Source organism: Diplotaxodon limnothrissa, linkage group LG4, assembly GCF_057381915.1.
Source record: "Diplotaxodon limnothrissa isolate DT_005_m linkage group LG4, D_limnothrissa_male_GT1.1, whole genome shotgun sequence".
NCBI classification, from domain to species: Eukaryota; Metazoa; Chordata; class Actinopteri; order Cichliformes; family Cichlidae; genus Diplotaxodon; species Diplotaxodon limnothrissa.
In genome coordinates this window covers 9,587,602-9,604,898 of record NC_140599.1, presented here as the reverse complement: position 1 = coordinate 9,604,898, position 17,297 = coordinate 9,587,602, and the positions used below count along the sequence as shown (strand labels likewise).

At 44.5% G+C, this 17,297-nt stretch overlaps 1 protein-coding gene across 7 annotated transcripts in view; it reads right to left on the bottom strand.

The window, feature by feature from the left end:
* The window catches only part of LOC146633262 (RNA binding protein fox-1 homolog 2-like), a 54,569-nt gene that overhangs the window by 28,603 nt on the left and 8,669 nt on the right, over window positions 1–17,297 (bottom strand). For 5 of the 7 annotated variants that reach the window (XM_085351423.1, XM_085351421.1, XM_085351422.1 and 2 more), the window contains exon 2: window positions 12,859–12,909. The exons of 1 other annotated variant lie outside the window; for it this stretch is intronic. In XM_085351423.1, coding sequence (XP_085207549.1) covers window positions 12,859–12,909 — 51 coding nt within the window. Of the gene's footprint in view, window positions 1–8,950; window positions 9,401–12,858; window positions 12,910–17,297 lie in introns of those variants that run through there. One more of the 7 variants, XM_085351425.1, reaches the window with a different exon arrangement.

The following is a 17,297-nucleotide window of genomic DNA, read 5'->3' as shown; positions in this document are numbered from 1 at the left end:
GTCACCAGAGTGTCCAGCTTCATGCCGACCACAGAGCTAGCCCTCCTGATCAGTTTCTCCAGCCTGGATGAGTCCTTCTTTGCTGTGCTGCTCCCCCAGCACACCACAGCATAGAAAAGTACTCCAGCAACCACCGACTGGTAAAACATCCTCAGGAGCTTCCTGCAGATGTTAAAAGACCTCAGCCTCCTGAGGAAGTACAGTCGGCTTTGGGCTTTTTTATACAGGTGCTCTGTGTTGCATGACCAGTCCAGTTTATTGTCCACCCACAGCCCGAGGTACTTGTACTTGTTGACCACCTCCACCTCCTCCCCCTCTATCTGAACCGGCAGTGGACCTGCTCTAGACCTCCCGAAGTCCACAACCAGTTCCTTAGTCTTTGAGGTGTTGAGTTGCAGGTGGTTTGTGTGACTCCATGCGACAAAGTTCCTCACCAGACTTCTGTACTCTTCTTCCTGATCATCCCAGATACACCCCATGATGGCTGTGTCGTCTGCAAACTTCTGATGGATTTATTTTAAAAAAAAAAAAAAAAAAAAAAAAAAAAAAAAAAAAGGCCATCAAGTTTGGGGTCAGGGCTGCTTTTTTTCTACCAAGCTAGGCAGGATGACACACCGCATCCAACACCATTAACCACTGGTCTGGTCTCTGCCATGGGCTGTATCTGGGCTGGGTGACGCCTAGAGACACTCTGTCTCCAGACAGCCTTTTTAATTAGGCAGAGTAACTAAGATGCCGCAAAGCAAATGGGCTCTTTCCCTTTCTCTAATCCTATAGCCCGACTGCTTACTGTTCTTCTGCAGTCACAGCCGCAGTGGCTGTAAACAGTCAACCGAGGCTAAAAGGCCCATCTGCAACACAAGCAGCTTCCTGGAGTCTGAGCCCAGCTGATAGTGGAGGAATCAGAGGAGACTGCGTAATCCACAAACAGGCTGGAAAAATCTGGGGAACTCGTCCACTACTGTTCTGACTGCAGGAAATGCATGTTAGGGGAAAAGGAAAAAAGAAAACTGTGTGTTTTGCATCCAACTACGGTCTTTGTCACCTTGTGATAAAGACGGCCCATCAAAAACCTGTTCAAAAAGAGATAACGCGCCATTAAAATTCATTAGCTGGGCCTTAGCCTGGCTATGTTAAATCAAAGCTTAAGCGTTCTTGTTAGGGCATGTGAGCTCATAAACGTGCAGTAGCCTGTGTTAAGCCACCAAAGGGTGTGTTCTTCAGGCATATCCCGACCCATGGCTGAGTCACAAAAACACACTCATAGTGCAGAAAGGAGGAAGACTGAGTGGAGAAAGGAAAGAGTGACAACATAGCAAAGAGGAAAGGGGAATTAGATCGGGCCTGAAAAAACTGGACTACGTGCATTTATGCAATGCTAACAACTCAAGCTGCCGTAGTCAGCCAAAGACAGTCACACCTACTCGGCAACCAATGAACTGCTTTTGTGAGAGGGGGAGTAATTCTTTTTAGTCTACATTACTATAAATACTCATAAAAGCTATTGTTATTTTAAAGGGAATCCCTAACTATTTTTCCATGTTGTTGAGAAACCAAGCTTCACATCCAGTTTGGGCTGCTGTGGACCTGCTGCTACTAACAGACAGCGGGGCTCGGTGAAGCTGTGGCTGCATGCGAGAGTCCAAACATTCAAATAAACCAATCCTGGTGCGTTTACACTGAAAGCCTTGAGCCTTTCACACAAACATTGGTAGAACAACACTGACAGGTTAGCTGAGTGCTTTTGCATGATAGGTTTTGTTGTTTGCTGAGCTGTGATGTGCAAAAGTTTACACTTGACTTTTTGATCATCTGTTCTCACAAAACACAGCCACACTGACTATTTCCAGCAGTAGCTACGGCGTAGATTTCCGGCTGAAGCATAAATCCACAGTAATGGCAGACCAATATTAATTTGGTCTGATGAGAGCATATCAACCAAACAATGGACCAGATGACCTCTTCTAATGCCGCCACCTGCTTGTAGCATAATTAGTTATACGAAAAAAAGCATCTTGAAGTATTGTACCATTCATCATCCTGCTGCTGAGGCTTAACAAAACAAACAGAGTGCTTATGACCATGTTTGTGGACTCAGATACCAAATTGAAAGATACAGTTTTTTTAAATGAATTATTGGATAAATAAATGAACTAATAAACAGGACAAGGAATAAAGCTGTCACTGGATCCAGATCAGACTGGATAAGACTACAGTGTTAGGGTGACACAGGCATTCCCGACCCGCTGACTAAGGAGCAGTGCTGCCCTACATGGCAGCGTCACATACTGAAAAAAGGAGAGAGGGGGGAAAGGAAAAAGAAAACCGTGGAAAAATGAAAGGGGGACTTAGCGGGGAGAGAGGAATTATAGGAAATAATGAGACACTGCATTAGAGTTACGTCTGGTTTCAAGAAAAACTTTCCAAAGGAAGAATTTTGACGCTGTAAGATAAGATTAAACAGGATATGCTTCTTATTAAAGTGTCATGAAAAGCAATCTGAGCAAAGGTGAAAACAGAGTAGCTTCAAGTATCAGCTGAAAAGCTCACAAAATTAAAACCTGATATCGCAAATAAGAAACCACGACATATTCATCCCAAAACACACAGTGGGCGATTTACTTGAGAGACCTGAGACTGTGTTTTTACATACACACAGAGGATTCTGGCGGGGGGGGGTCACCTTAGGTGTTGACACCAGCCACAGAGTCAACACCCAAATTGTGATGATGCTGAAAAATTCATGACAATTTGTCTATTGCAACTATCTACTAAGTTGTCTGGCTGGAGGCAGAAATACTACTCACAGATTCTTCTCCAACTGCAGTCCATCTATTTTTCCTTTCCCTTCAGCTGAAGTCAGTGTGCCTGTGTTTATCTCCCCCGTCCACCCACCCTTCCCTCTCTTCCCTCCCTTCATTCTTGCCTGCCACGCTTGATGAAAGCAAGAGGGCCATATTTTTTCGCCTTCTTTCAAACCCACTGGCTCTCTCTCCTCTCCAGTCACTCAAAGCCCCAACTGCACTGATATGTCCATCAAACAGGCCACAGCCCCATCTCCTTATACAGCTGCCTCTATGCAGACGCTGCCTCTCTCTCTTGAATGTGCGCCAGTTGTCATTTAGAGGTACATCCATAGTGCACTGGCTCACATCCAGAGGACACATAGATAGATATCTGGCAACAAAAGTGCCTCAACACAGAACCTTAAGTTGAAGCTCCCGTTCCATATGCTGCAGCTATAACTGTAATCAGAAGCAGCTCGTAGGTTAGCCTTAACCACCGACTCCTGTTAAGGCTGTCAGGAGCGTCCGGAGTGATCAACGGCGAATATTTAATGCTTTGGTTGGAGCTCTTGAGTGGGAGAGCAGTGGGTGGGGTGCTGCTGAAGACGATGAAAGCAGGACACACAACTTTATATTTAATTAAAAGGCATTTTCTCTTAAGGACTCTGGTTTTATAACCACAACGTCGTCTGACAAAAATGACCACACGCAGCTTTGCTATTTTTACAACTGTTTTAAAATTAGACACAGCCTAAAAAAAAAGTCTTTTATTTTTTATTAATATCACAAATTGCACTGCCTCCATTTTGGTAACAAACTACTAGAACAACATTGCACATGTGCCTTTTTGCTTTTCTCTTCCAAAAACTGCACAGAGATGACTAACAGAGAGGTGCAGAGAGTGACCCCATGCTCGATGGCTAGTTGTTGCTAAGGAGGAAAAAATAACAAACTCCAAAGAGTTGTCAAGTTGGGAAAAACTAAGCTAATTAACTGAGTAACGATGACGGTTGGGGATCAGGGAGATATCCAAGCTGAGGTGGTGTCGATTTCCACTCGTTTAAAATAAAAAATTAACATAAACCAAATACCTAACCCGCTGTATGAACTACAGACTAACCCCACGCTGTCTGTCAGTGTCAGCGGCTCCGCAGCTCCGCTGAGATCTGTGACATGCAGCCTGTCGGTTTTTGACAGCTCTGATCAACATCACCATCAGTATCATTACCATAATCACACAGACTTCTCTCAAACACTCGCACTCACTTTGGGCGATGTGTCCTAAAAATAACCAACCAAAATTGTTTTCCTTTAGAAAAACTGCAACAGTCAATATCGGCAGTGTGTTGTGCAGTAAGTTGGCCTGCGCATACAATAATGCATCACGTGCAAGACTGTCAGTGTTTTTATGACAGTTGATAAAGAGCAGCTGGAGCACCATCGCTGTGCTGAAGTAAAACCATCACCGTCTGAGTATTTGGTCAATTATATGAAGGTCGAAAAATGAATCACAATAATTATCGTGACAATCAATTACTCCTCAATAATAGTAATAACGGGTTATTAGGTTCCATTTATTTAGATGACTGGATTTGATGTTTTAATTGTCAATAATGACAGTGAGTTGATATTAAAGTGTTTAAACTATTGATCAGAAAAAAATACATTTGCAAAGCAACTTTTGGCTCGGATGAAATTATAACAGGGATTTCATTTTTTTTTTTTTAACAAAGCATCAACAGAACTGCAGAATAATTAATGATGAAAGCTATGTTAAAGTCCCACAGCAGCGACTGAGGCTATAATATGATTTTATAATGATTTAATAATATTTTTCCAAAAATATTTAATATTATGAGCAATTTCAAGAGCAGTTTAAATTAAAATATAAACCATAAAATTTCATTAAATCCCTCATTGAGATATTCCAGTGAAACCCAGCCATGGAGGCCTCGAGCCAGCGTTGGTCCCAAGCTCAGATAAATTGGGAGGGTTGCATCAGGGCGGGCGTCCAGCCTAAAAATCTGTGCCAGACCAAAAATGCGGATCGTGAAGAATGACCTTTCCGTATCAAATCGGTTGAAGCAGCAGGTCAGTGGAAAATATGCCACTGTTGGGAAAAGACAAAGGATGGAAGAACAGGATGAGATGAAAGCAGATGATTTACTGTGTGGACCCTTAAGAAAGAAGCCAAAAATGGAGAACAACACTGATATATTTCAGTGAGGAACTTGGATGCCAATTTCAGGTTAATGTGTCCAAATTCGCTGCACACTGTCTGCAATCTTTCTACTGCATGATAATTCAGTCCAAACACTTAATCTGCCCATTTGCAGCCTGACATGTGATCTGCTGCATTATGCATTTCACCAATTTCCAAATCATAATAACAATATTTCTAAGAAGTATGCTGACTTTTATGTCATTATGGCACTCAGCTCATCGCTGCACTTAACACTTAAAAAATTAAAGCCTCCCGACTCGTTCATTTCAACCGATTTACAGAGCATTCAGCAGTAAAATCATCTGTTAAACCTCGATCACTGACAATTTGCAAACATTAAAAGGACCAATAAAAATCTAAAAATCACATAAGTTCAGAAATCGAAAATCTTAATCTACTCTTGGATAAATCTTAGATTGCCAACACTGAAAAATGCTACAAGATGGACCATTCGTTCCCTGCTGCCATACCTTTTGCAGAAGATGATGAAATGTAAAAGCCCAGCAGCACTGACTTCCTGCTGCAGTGTAAGCTAGGGTATGGTGTGTGTGCAGACACCCAGTGTTACACTGCTGTTTATCATGCAGGGGAAGGTAACCTAGGAGATACAGTACCGCATACATTTCGGCTTCTTGTTCTGTGTGCACGTATTTGCTGTGAGGTAACATGCGGAGTGCTTTCACACCTCAACCCGCATCGCACAGGCCTCGGGCAATGGCATTTAGAGCAGCAGCATTAGTGTCGGACAGCATCACGGTGGCTTTTACAGGTGGTGGGAGAACAGTTAACCCTCAGGTGGAGCAGTTTCACACAGTGCATTAGACCACCAATATGGAGGACTCTGGCTCAGTGTTTATTTTGGTAACATGCACGATGTGTGTCCCTCTGTAAAATTGGGAAATTAGTTTTCTCTGGAAGTTTCTATTTTGAGACTTGCAAAGCACAAAGAAACACCCATAATCAAAAAGGATAACAATAATGAATAAAGCTAAGCATGCAACTACCTAGAATAAACTGTCTGCTGTTGTACTGTAATACTCTCAGCACACACACAGGCAGCTGTCTCCCACAGACAAACATGCACACAGAACCCAGAGGATTAAAGACTTGGGTGTGAATCCCCTCCAATTTCCCTGAAGATCTGTCGCTGCATGGCACTAACTGAGTACTCTCTTGCAAACAGAAGACGTTTTAGGACTGGCACATAAGCAGCCAAGTTGGGGGACCATGTGCTGCTGTGACAGAGCCTGCACAGTCACATGATCGTGTCCAGTGTGCAATGCAAAAACGGGCTGCCAATTAAATGCCTCGACTAACACGACGCACGGCCGGGCAATACAGCTGCAAATAAATCATCACCAAATTTAAATTTTGATTCAAGTTTGATCTTTTTCCCTGCATGCTCAATAAACTAAGACATAAACATATTTTTGGGCCTACATGAGCAAAACAGCTGGAGAGCTTGGAAGCTTTTCATCATTTTGCACAGTTTTCAAATGCAGGCTCGAACAACTATAGACCAGTCTAGTTTTGACACAGTAAGAACAAAGTCTGCTGCCTAATTCATCTGCTCCTGCTGTTTGTGTTTGTTGACATCAGCCTCATATCTGCAGATACCTGCTGGCTAGCTCGCGTTAGCTGCCCAGCGTGTAGGGAACGAACAGACTGAACAAAGTCTAATCCACACGCTGATCAGTTGACTCTCGTGGCTCGAACCACCATCACCAGATAAGGTGCCCCGCTGGCAAAACAGAATCCGAGAAATGAAGCGTATTTTCCACCAAATGCACCATCAAGCTAGTCAGATCCAGTCAGTGACAAATTCTAACTGAAGCTAAGTCTTGCTATGGCAAACCTTTAGTATTTCATCAACTGCACTGCGGTCACTAGCTGATGTTTATCCACAGTATGCTATAGAGACGTGTCACCAAAAATAGAGAGCATTGCCATAAATTTTGCAGAAGCCGGTGTGACTGGTGATGTGTCACCTTCAAAGTGCATTCCCACATGGGACTAAGGCACGGCCCCCCCTGCTCTCACACCCTTCAAGTCATTACCTCAATTCTCCATTTGGCAATACTCTCTTTAAAAGACGAATAACGTGTTTGCCTCACAGCTGCGCAAGCTTGCAAAGCAAAGATTAACAGAGGAGGGGGGGAAAGAAAAAAACAGCAGAAACACGGGGGGGAGAAAGAGACGGCTCATGTGCACAGTAACACAGCAGAGGTCTGTATTTACATTCAGCCTCAATGACCATAAAAGGTTGGCTCTCGCACTGCCTTGGTGTGAACAGCAGCAGGGTTAGTAGTAGCGTCTTTACTGTAATGGTTTTTTTAAGAGCTTTTAAAGAAAAATGTATAGGTTAGCACAACTTTGCAGTCACTGAATAAATTTGGAAAAACTACAACGTCAGTACTGAATTTTACACGAGTACAAATGACATATTAACTGAGAAAAGGTCAGGGAAAAGCAAGGGAAGGAAGTTTAGGAAGGAGTTTATCTTTATTTTGAATTTTGCGAAATGTCAAAAATTTAATTTGACATTTGCAGACTGAAGTTGAACTGGAAAAAAAATTACTAAAGTTTTTTTTTTCATTTTTAGTTGATAAAGTTGATGATGATTTTGAAACAACAGAAAGAAGAAATGTCAAAATAAAAAGTTGACATTTTCAAACTAAAGTCACCTCAAACAAGTTGACCTCATTCTTAACATCTCCATGTTATTCTCATAATGCAAAACGACTTCCTCTGTGATTAAAAACAAAAGAAATGCTGCTTTTTCCCACACTACAAATGTCGTCCTACTCTATGAAGTTGACAGTATTAACTCTGTAGTAGCTACTGTTACTGTAGCTATTAAGAATACACAGATTATGCTGTGGACCTATGAAGGGTTAAAATGCATAGAGTTGAGTTTTGCCATTAGAAAAGGAGGGGGTGCTAGTAAAGTACTCCAGGAACTGCAGAGTGTGTGTGTGTGTGTGTGTGTGTGTGTGTGTGTGTGTGTGTGTGTGTGTATAAAGTAACAACTGTGCTTCAGCACCTGTCTTCCTCAATCCAAAGATGAAGTTTAAACCGCATGGACAGCTTGAAGAAAATCTCAGCCTCCACCCCTCTGCAAGTGACATGACACGACACGACGCACACACAGACACACATCCATATGGAATATAATCTGACACTGTGTGCAGTCAGCATGGAGAAGGCTCGCAGTGCCCAATGTACATACATGTCAGCACAGGCAATCCAAGCAGCAGTTGCTACTTCGCGTCTGCACGCGTGTGCCTCACAGACATATCCCCCAATTCCCGACACCCGCCTTGAGGCCCAAAGGAACCCAAGACCAGAGAGCAGGACATGCTAGAACAGAGCCAGAGAACAGCTCTCATCCTGAGGCTGTCTTTGAGCTAAAGTAGCACAGACACGCCCACCATATGTTAAGAGCAGCCTTGCGCACAACACATCAACTGTATAAACATTATAATCTGTGGTGTTAAGTAACTATTAATGCAAGTGTGCTGATACCCTGCAAGCACACGCTTTGCTCCTGTGTATCGTCGGCACTTCAGTGTCACCAGGACAAAATGCTGTATGGTTAACAGAAAGAAAAAAAACTTATTTCGTTTCTATCAAAACAATCACAGATGGGTGCAAAGAGTTAAAAAAAGTGAAATGAGCAGAGCTGCAGGGACAAGCCCTGCTGTCGGCCTGATGCTCTGCCAACTATCTGAAAAAGGCCTTACCTGGGCCAAGACACAGCTAACCAGAGCAGGCCACACCATGAACAGCAAAGCAATTACTGCTTCATCACGCCAAATTAAAATAAATAAATAACAACAACAAAAATCATTTACATTGTATCTTGTTTTGCTAGTTTGGCCCTCGCGATACTAAAAAGCCACTTGAGAGAAAGAAGCTCTTGCTTGAGATGCGAACTCACCGGTAGCATAGCTTGGTAGTACAGCCCCATCATTGTCTGATCTAAAGGAACAACTGCTGACCAGCTTTCCACTTTCCCGTTCCTTCTCCTCTCCTTTTCCGTCTGTGTCTCTCGTTCTCCTCCTATTCCTCCTCTCCCGTGTCTGTGCTCCAGGACCATGAGCTGACGATGGCTTCAGTCCACGTCTGCCTCACACATTCAAATTCTCCCTCGTTCACTCCCTCTTCCTCCTCCTGCCGGTGTTGCTTCTTCTACTTCTCCAGCACGCGAGCCTCGTCAGCCTGTCACTCTCTGCCTCGCTTTTGCTCGTCTCTCCGGCCCTGCTGCTCTGATCCCCCTCGGGCCTTTCCGTCTCTCTCCTCTTGCCAACCCGAGTCTCTTCCCTTCTTCTCTCTTTGCTCTGCGTCTGTCATTCACACACTCGCCTTACACGTCCTCCTGCTCTTCTCCCCCCCTTTGCTTCCTCTTGTTCCCGCCCCTCTTTTTAAAACTTTCCCTCCCTTTCAGTCTCAATCCCTCCTATCCATCAAAGCATCCATCCTTCCATATAGCAATCTAACCCTGTGTCTGGATGGAGTCAGAAAGCTGATGTTGTTGCCGTCTCCTAAAGCCCCCGGAGAGAGACAAGAAACGGGAAAGGAAGAAGATGCTGCCTTCTATCCACGCACTGGCTGCCTGAGAGTACAGAACACGAATGCGACCCCCACTGCATTGCAGCTTTTTTTTGATGATTTATTTATTGCGTGGCAGCCTGTCAGCTCCAAAAAAGCAGTGGTAGGTAGGCCAGCCGGTAGACAGCTAGGTAGCTAGCTGCGTGGGTAGGCTCCTAGATCACCATCTCTCTGCTGCAGCTGTCTTCCTCACACAGATGGAAGTCTCACAAAACTGAGCAAGCGCCAGCCCCGATTCCACTACCTAAACCTCAACCTGAACATTACGCTGCATTGCACCTTTTTCTTCTTGGCTCAGTTCCGTCACTTTCCAACACTGTATTGTTAGGAGGCGTTTAATTTGCAGGCATGAGAGTGCAGTTCCTTGCGCTGCATTTTCATATGGGAGGGACTGAACTCTGCAGGGGGAAAAAAAAAGAAAAAAAAAAAAGCCCTGATGCCAAGCATTCAGACATCTGCTGAGTCTGGCTAGAACTGGGTCCAGAGGGATGGAGGGATGTTGGGAAGGAAAGATAAAGTGAATGGACGGAGGTGGTGGTGGTGATGGCAGAGAGAGGGGGTGAGACGGAAAAGGAGCTGGGATGAAGTAGAGGGGGACAGGGACTGAAGGGGGCAATGGATGTGAGCGAGAGATAACAGGATTGGGAGATAAATGGATAAAAACGTTGGGTGGAGGGGGGGGGGGAAAAAAGAGCGAGGGATGACAGGATTAGGGCTGTAAGTGAGGAGGATGAGAGGATGAATAGGGGATGATCCTGGGATTAAGTACACAGGCTGAAACACTGCGATAAACACATGCAGTCACACACAAACACATGCACCGAACGTACACACGCAGATGCGCTCTGATCATATCCATGCTGCTGCACCTTGGCTGGAAAACAGACACACATGAATTCAAACAAAGGGCTATATCCATCCAGCGCTCACCAGCTCGTCCAAACAAAGGCCTGTTCTCCAAACACGGTATCTACAGATGATCAGCAGCCCTGCTCAACTACTCTGCAGGACATGTTCACAACAACTGCACCTCCTGTGTGCAGGTTATTACATCTGCTGCTAAATGCCAAAGAAACGCTTAGGTGTGCTGGTTCTGTCTTGTTTGTATGTGTGTCTTTAACTCTGATCATCAACTCTAAACATCAGGAAACCGCGGCCCCAGAGGACTGACCCCCCTTAGAGAACAGGAGACGTATGGCAGCGGCGTCCCCAGTTAAACGCGTTCGTGTTGACGCGGGCAGACCTGCGGGCAGTTCAAATGTGCATAAATAACATAAGACAGACGCATTACGGAGACAAATGCACTGCAGCGGTGAACAAGCCAATCTTGCAAAGCTAGGCTTGGCTAACTCCATTTGCATGATAACCAGCAGTGTGCTGGAGACTCCTAATGTGTGTGCTCAAGGGCAGAATACATTAGCAGGGACGACTTTTTAAATCATTTATAAAACAAATGCAGAGGTATGCCGTGGCTCTGAATTTAACACCGGGCGAGAGTTCACACACGCTGCAGATCAGAAGTGATCTCTCTGCCCAGGTGTTTGTCTTACAAACAGATGGACTCGGGCAGAGGAGAGCCGAGACTGGAATACAAGCTTGCTCTAACTAAGAAACTGATTGTGTGCCCCTGCGGGCAAGCCATCTTAAATAACTTGCTTCCATTTCAGTTTTAGCTCTGTGCCACTTCCCTGCTTTATTTCTCGTCTTCCTGTCTCGCCTTTAATCTCTTGCACAACATTTGTTTTTAATAGTCAGGTTGACATCCACCCAGAAATTGTAATAAATTTGATTTGAAGCACGAAAGCCTGAAATTCTTTTGGTGTCTCCCCTCGTGTTCTCCGAGAGCTGCACTCCCACGAGAGATGTTACCAGGGGTAGAGCAGGAGTGGAGTGCAGGGAGCAGAGGAGGGAGAGGAGACTAAATGAGAGGATGAGGTCTGTGAGAATCTCCATATTGTGATGCGAGGAGGGAGGCTGGGGGGCGAGAAAGCTCACAGGCCAACACTTCCCTCCTGTGGCACTGCCAGAGAGCTGCACGTCCCAAAACACAGCCCTCAGATGCACAAACGCTTGCACGAAGACAAAAAGCGCACACACACACACACACACACACACACACACACACTCAAATGGCACGTGTGCATGCACACACATGGGCACTGAGCTGGTTTGAGCTGCTCAATGCGCTCTGCTGCTTGGAGGTAGATAAGAAAATAGTCAGCAACCCTGCCGCTGCACACATAAGTCACTAATTACTGAGAGCAATATGCTGGTGAGACATTCAGAATGAGAACGAAACAGAGAATATGAGAGAGAGGCATAAAGACAGAGAGAGAAGTGCGAAGGGGATGTGAACGGCGTTGTGAGAAAAGCTCCGCATACAGAGCGTGCAAGGCGAAGAAGGTGATAGCATAATTTCTCTCCACTTTCTAAGAATCAAGTCTTTGAAAGAGAAGCTCAGTCATCACTGGTTTCTCTTCCATCGATTCCTCGAAGAGAGATGAGCTACCAAAGGTGAGGCAAGGCTTTCATTACCGTCTAGATAATAATGTGGTCGTAAAAACAGACTGAATCCTGCTACATATGTGAGGATGGTGAGGACAACACTGCTAGTTTTTACTGTGCAAGAAGAATGACATGAAAGTGGACTATCACAAGTGTAACTTTCGATTTAAAAGGGGGCTGAGCCAGTCCATCTATCCTTATCATATGCCACGTATAGTATAAATTGATAAAAGAAGTTTAAAAGTAAGATCAGGCGTCATCCTACTCAGACAGTGTTTTCAACTCTTGCTCTGTGTGACGTCAGTGAGAGCGGCTATCGCTCATAGGGACACCAAAGGCGCACAGTCGTGTCCAACCTTGTGCCTGTGAGGTGCAGCCAATCAGAATAAGGCTGGTTTAAAATGGAGATCAGCTTGTTTTAAAGGAGCTGCACCGACGATCAGGGATTAAACTGTAAACAAAACTATTTTAGCAGTGAACAAGAATATGGAGGTCAACATAAACATAACAGGTCCCATTTGAAGAATACCAAAATGTTTTCTTTATCCCATGAACAAACAGTGTTTGATTCAAGTGGACTTGACAAACTCACTTCCAGCTTTTTACCATCAGACGACTGAAAGCAGGCGTACTGTTGAGTAAGTCAAGGTTTTGTATTTCATTCATTTTTTTATTTTATTTTTTTGGCAATTTATTGTAACAGAGATTTGCGAGCAGTCACTCGTCTCTTACCTGACTGTGAGGTTGGTATCCATGGAAACCGGGATTTAAAGGCTCATTGTTCTGCAAGAGACAACAGGAGGGATGAGAGCAGCGTAAGTGGCTGTGCTTTTGAGAAGTGAGTGGATGCAGCAATGGCGCTCCAAAGAAACTTGTGCGTTTTAGATGACAAAAAAATCTCAACCCAACTTGTGAAAGCAGGAGGATTTATACTGTCACAACCCTTTTCTGTAATCTAAAAGCACAAGTCAAAGTACTTCAAGCATTTTGAGACCTTAAATGACACCCGAACACTAGCAGGGGACTAAAGTTCAAACGAGCAAAGACGACGTTCTTGCGTGGGAAAACAACTGATGAGTGAATGAAGTTAACAGTTAACAGTCTTGTGGATGCCGTGACTGATGAACCATCACTGCAGCTTCGCAAACTTTTCTATCCAGTCCCACCAACCAATCAAAATCCACCGAGCCCATCCCTCATCGCCCCTGTTCAGAAACCAGTGTTGTGGTTAATTGCTCTGTAATTACTTTTAATTAGATTATTTCTGTCTCTTTCGCTCCATTTTCTCTGTGACTATTATTTTCCCCCCTCTGTGTCATTTTGCCCCGGCAAGAAGAGCCATTGTTTGCTACAGAGCTCGGTGAAGAGGAGGGGGCAAAAATGAAAAGACAAAAAGGAGGCGGGAGATGGGGGAGGACTGGAACAATGGGGAAAGTTAACTAAACGATGATATTTTGACAGCAGTGAGAGAGATCACTCCGGTACGGTCTAGCCTGCTGGCATGCCTCGAAGAGAAAACATGACCGCCTAGCGAGACTCATGCCTCTGCTCTCGATAAGGAGCTGAGGCATGAGTCTCACTAGAGGGAGAAAGCGGGAAGGGAGGAGGATAAGGGGAAAGGCCTCCGAGGGGGGAAAAGAAAGAAAGATGTGTATGTGTACATGTTAGAGGGTGGGGGTGAGTTTGAAATCTTTTTTAGAACTGCTGATGTTTTCATTACATTTAATCAGCAAAATATTCCAAATCCATGTGCTGGTCATCAACCCCCTACACTTTGGCATGAACGCGCCCCTCAGTTCGGCCAGCACTTCGAGGGTGGGCCCCGTAATGCCGCAGCAATGAGAAGGGGCAGATTTGGCTTCTGAAGAGTGTCAACAGAGTTAACCTCCCGGCCCTGACCCCGATGCTGCCTGCCGCGGGAATCGCTCCATCGCTTCAAACGTTCATTCGGCCAATCGAGGGCAAGCCTGCGTGAGGAAGAAGGGGCCGGTAGGACCGCAGCAGAAAGACAACAGAAAGACAAACAGCTTTTAATCTGAAGAGGTTAGAGATATGAAGGCTAAGACCAAAACACAGATGGGATGATGATGATGATGATGATACACGAGAGAATGAAGAAATGGAAAGAAGTAGTGTCTAGACAGAGAGGGGGATAGAGGGAAGCCAAATGGGGAAAAGTGAGTATGATGTTTTGGTTTAAAAAAAAAATAAAAAATATGGACCAGATGTAAAGAATGGAAATAAGAAACCTTTTCTTTTTTTCTTTTGATGCATGAGCTGTAAACTCTTAACTCTGGGCGGGTCTGTCCAGACTCGGGGCCCGTCCCCCCCTTGCTTGAAACAGCCCTTTCTTTGTCTCCTCTCCCCACTTCCTGTTTCATCTGGAACCAATTTCCCCCTCGTGCCTTGTCCCCAGGGGGATCACTCTCCTTGGTGCGCCGCGCTTACAGTGGGAATGGGCAGGCTTACATCGAACGACATACTGACCGCGTGGCGAGCTGCTGGTGCTCGATGCAGCGCATATGGAAATGCAGTAAAGGAGGCCCGTTCAGAGCAGAATTTAAAGTCCACAAAGCCCCAGGCGATGTCGGTGGGAATGACAAAACTCTTTCCTTTTTTGAATTAAATAAAGAAAAGAAAAAAACAACCCACCACACTGCAGTGTGTTTCAAAAAAGGCCTGAAGTGACGATGCGGTTTAAAACTGGAGCTGCACTACTTATTTATTCTTTAAATGGTGGTAATTTAGCCATATGAGAAAAAAAAATTACACCCAACTACTGGTGATTAATGACGTAAATGTGCATTCTCATCACACTCCCAGTCAAAGTAAGGGTGTAGGCACTGCACTACCAAGGAGGACAACTGGAATGCCACTGAAATCCAAACCAAAATTACCCGTGACCATCAAATTGCAGAGTCGCTGCTGGTTCTACTTTGGGAAGAAAAAAAAAGCGAGAGAGAAAGAGAAAGAGGAGGAGTTTACGTAGAAGAACAGAAGGAGGGGAGAAGAGGGGGAGGAAGTTTAGCAACATCTGGAATCAATCTGTCTGCAAGAGAGGAGGGACTGGAAGAGACGGATGGGGAGGAAAGAAAGAAGCAGAAGAAGAAGAAAAGAACCAGATGAAAATAAGGACAGACACACAGGAGAAAGAGGAATGTGGGTAATAAGAGAGCCAAAGCCAAGAAAGGGGAGAGAAATAAAGCAGTAAAGTATTCGCAAAATGGAGACAATGAGTCATAAGTGAAGAATGCCATGTGATTTATATTTTCTTAAAGCAGGGTGGGGGAAGGAGCTCGAGGGGTTGAATTTGATACCAAGTTTTTACAGACTCGTTTACCTACCCCCACACAAACCCAGGCACACACAAGCACACACTGCCTTTGCCATATGGCTTTACATCACGTGGCTGCTGAAAGGTATACAAAAGTTTATTCCCGACAGCTTTTTATAAAATAAATAAAAATGAACGCAGCTGTGCTGCTTCGCTCGGTCTGAGCCCGTGCAGGTTCAGAGCTGTGCTTTCATGCCTCACTTCTGTAACTTTCCATTAAGTTAATTCCATATAGTTTGCGAGCGAGGAGGAGCCTTTGAAGGCGCCGGCCGGCTGACTGTGGAGGGCTTCAGTCTGCGCTGGCAGGGATCAGCAAAAGCACAGAAAAACCAGTCAAACGCTCATAAACACTGACTCGACAGAGGGTAAAAACTAAAGGGCGTCTCTCTTGTTTATTTTCTCTCTCTCTCTGTCTCTGACTTGCTATTTTAAGAGGAGAAGGAAAGAAGTTGGGAAGTTGCTGGAGCAAATGGGTAGAAGCAAGGGAAAAAAGTGGAGCAGCAGTGGTGAAGGAAGACAAAATGACATGAGGTCAACAGATGGTGAGAGGGGAGGGAGACTAAGGGAGGAGGGGAGACGGTAATTAGGCAGGCCGCTGCAGGCTTCCAGCGGTCCCAAACAGAACAGCCCGAGGAGGTGGCTTTGTGGTCTCATATCACCAAATGTTAGGGGGGGGAAAATAAAAAACACACCTGCTCCCTCCAAATCATCATGAAAAAGACTTTTTTGATATATCTGCTGCTGCATGCCTATGTCTGAGGTGTGGCAAAATAATCTAGGAGGGGTGATTTGACAAATGTCAAATCACAGCTATGCTAACATCTGATCAGCTCCACCACCAGCTCTATCAAGTCAACAAAACCCAACCGTGGAGGAGGAAACGTAGACACCAGCGTACCGTATTATAGCTATGGAGAAAAGTGCAGAAGAGCCACAAAGTGATGGATATGGTGGACTCGAGACGGGTGTATTAAAGCCGAGAGACGACGCTCAGAATGACAAATGCATTGGAGGTAGTCAATATGTGAGGACATAAGGACAAAGACCGAGAGGAAGCGCAGAAAGACAAGATGAAACACAAGCTTTCCCGAGAACTGAAGGCTCATTTATCACAACAGCATCTTTTTCACTTTACAGACCAAACTGTGCCCACACAATGGCACCGCTACAACTACCCGAGTTTCTCTCTTTTAAGCGATGTATTTTCTAAAAGAGTAGGAGTCTTCAACACCTCTGATGTGAACTGGACACATTTTTTTTTTTTTTTTGGTGATGGTGGTGGTTCCGACTTTAATAAAATATAAAGCTCGAGGGCACTTCACTGGGTGGATTTATTGATGACTGTTTCCTCTGTACCGACTGTGTGGATTTGCTAATAAAAACAGATGACCTAGGAATTGGGAATTATGCAGGTCCCCGTACGTCTCCGCATGAAGGTTCCTGCACAAGAAAGCACTCATCTATAGCTGGACCACATTGTTATTTCACTGAGTTATATTATCTGTTTGCCCATCTGTCGATAAACCTGTCCTAATCTTGTAAACGAGATCACACCTGCTCACTTAAACTCAAGGAGAAACCAGTCAGATTTGGGTGGTTAAAGTTTAAGAAAGCATCTGCAAACTTTACCACCACATTTTTGACCAAAGAAAAATCTTATCATTATTTGGTACTCATTACAATACTATAAAGAATTCCAGTCCTTGTTTCAATTATAAAACTGTCTAAATAAGAAACATAAAATGCAACTACTAAAAAGTGGAGGAAGAAAAATTCAATTAGCATGTTTAAGCCTCCTTTGAAACAGAGCAGCTCTAAAGCTCTGCAGGCCAGCTTT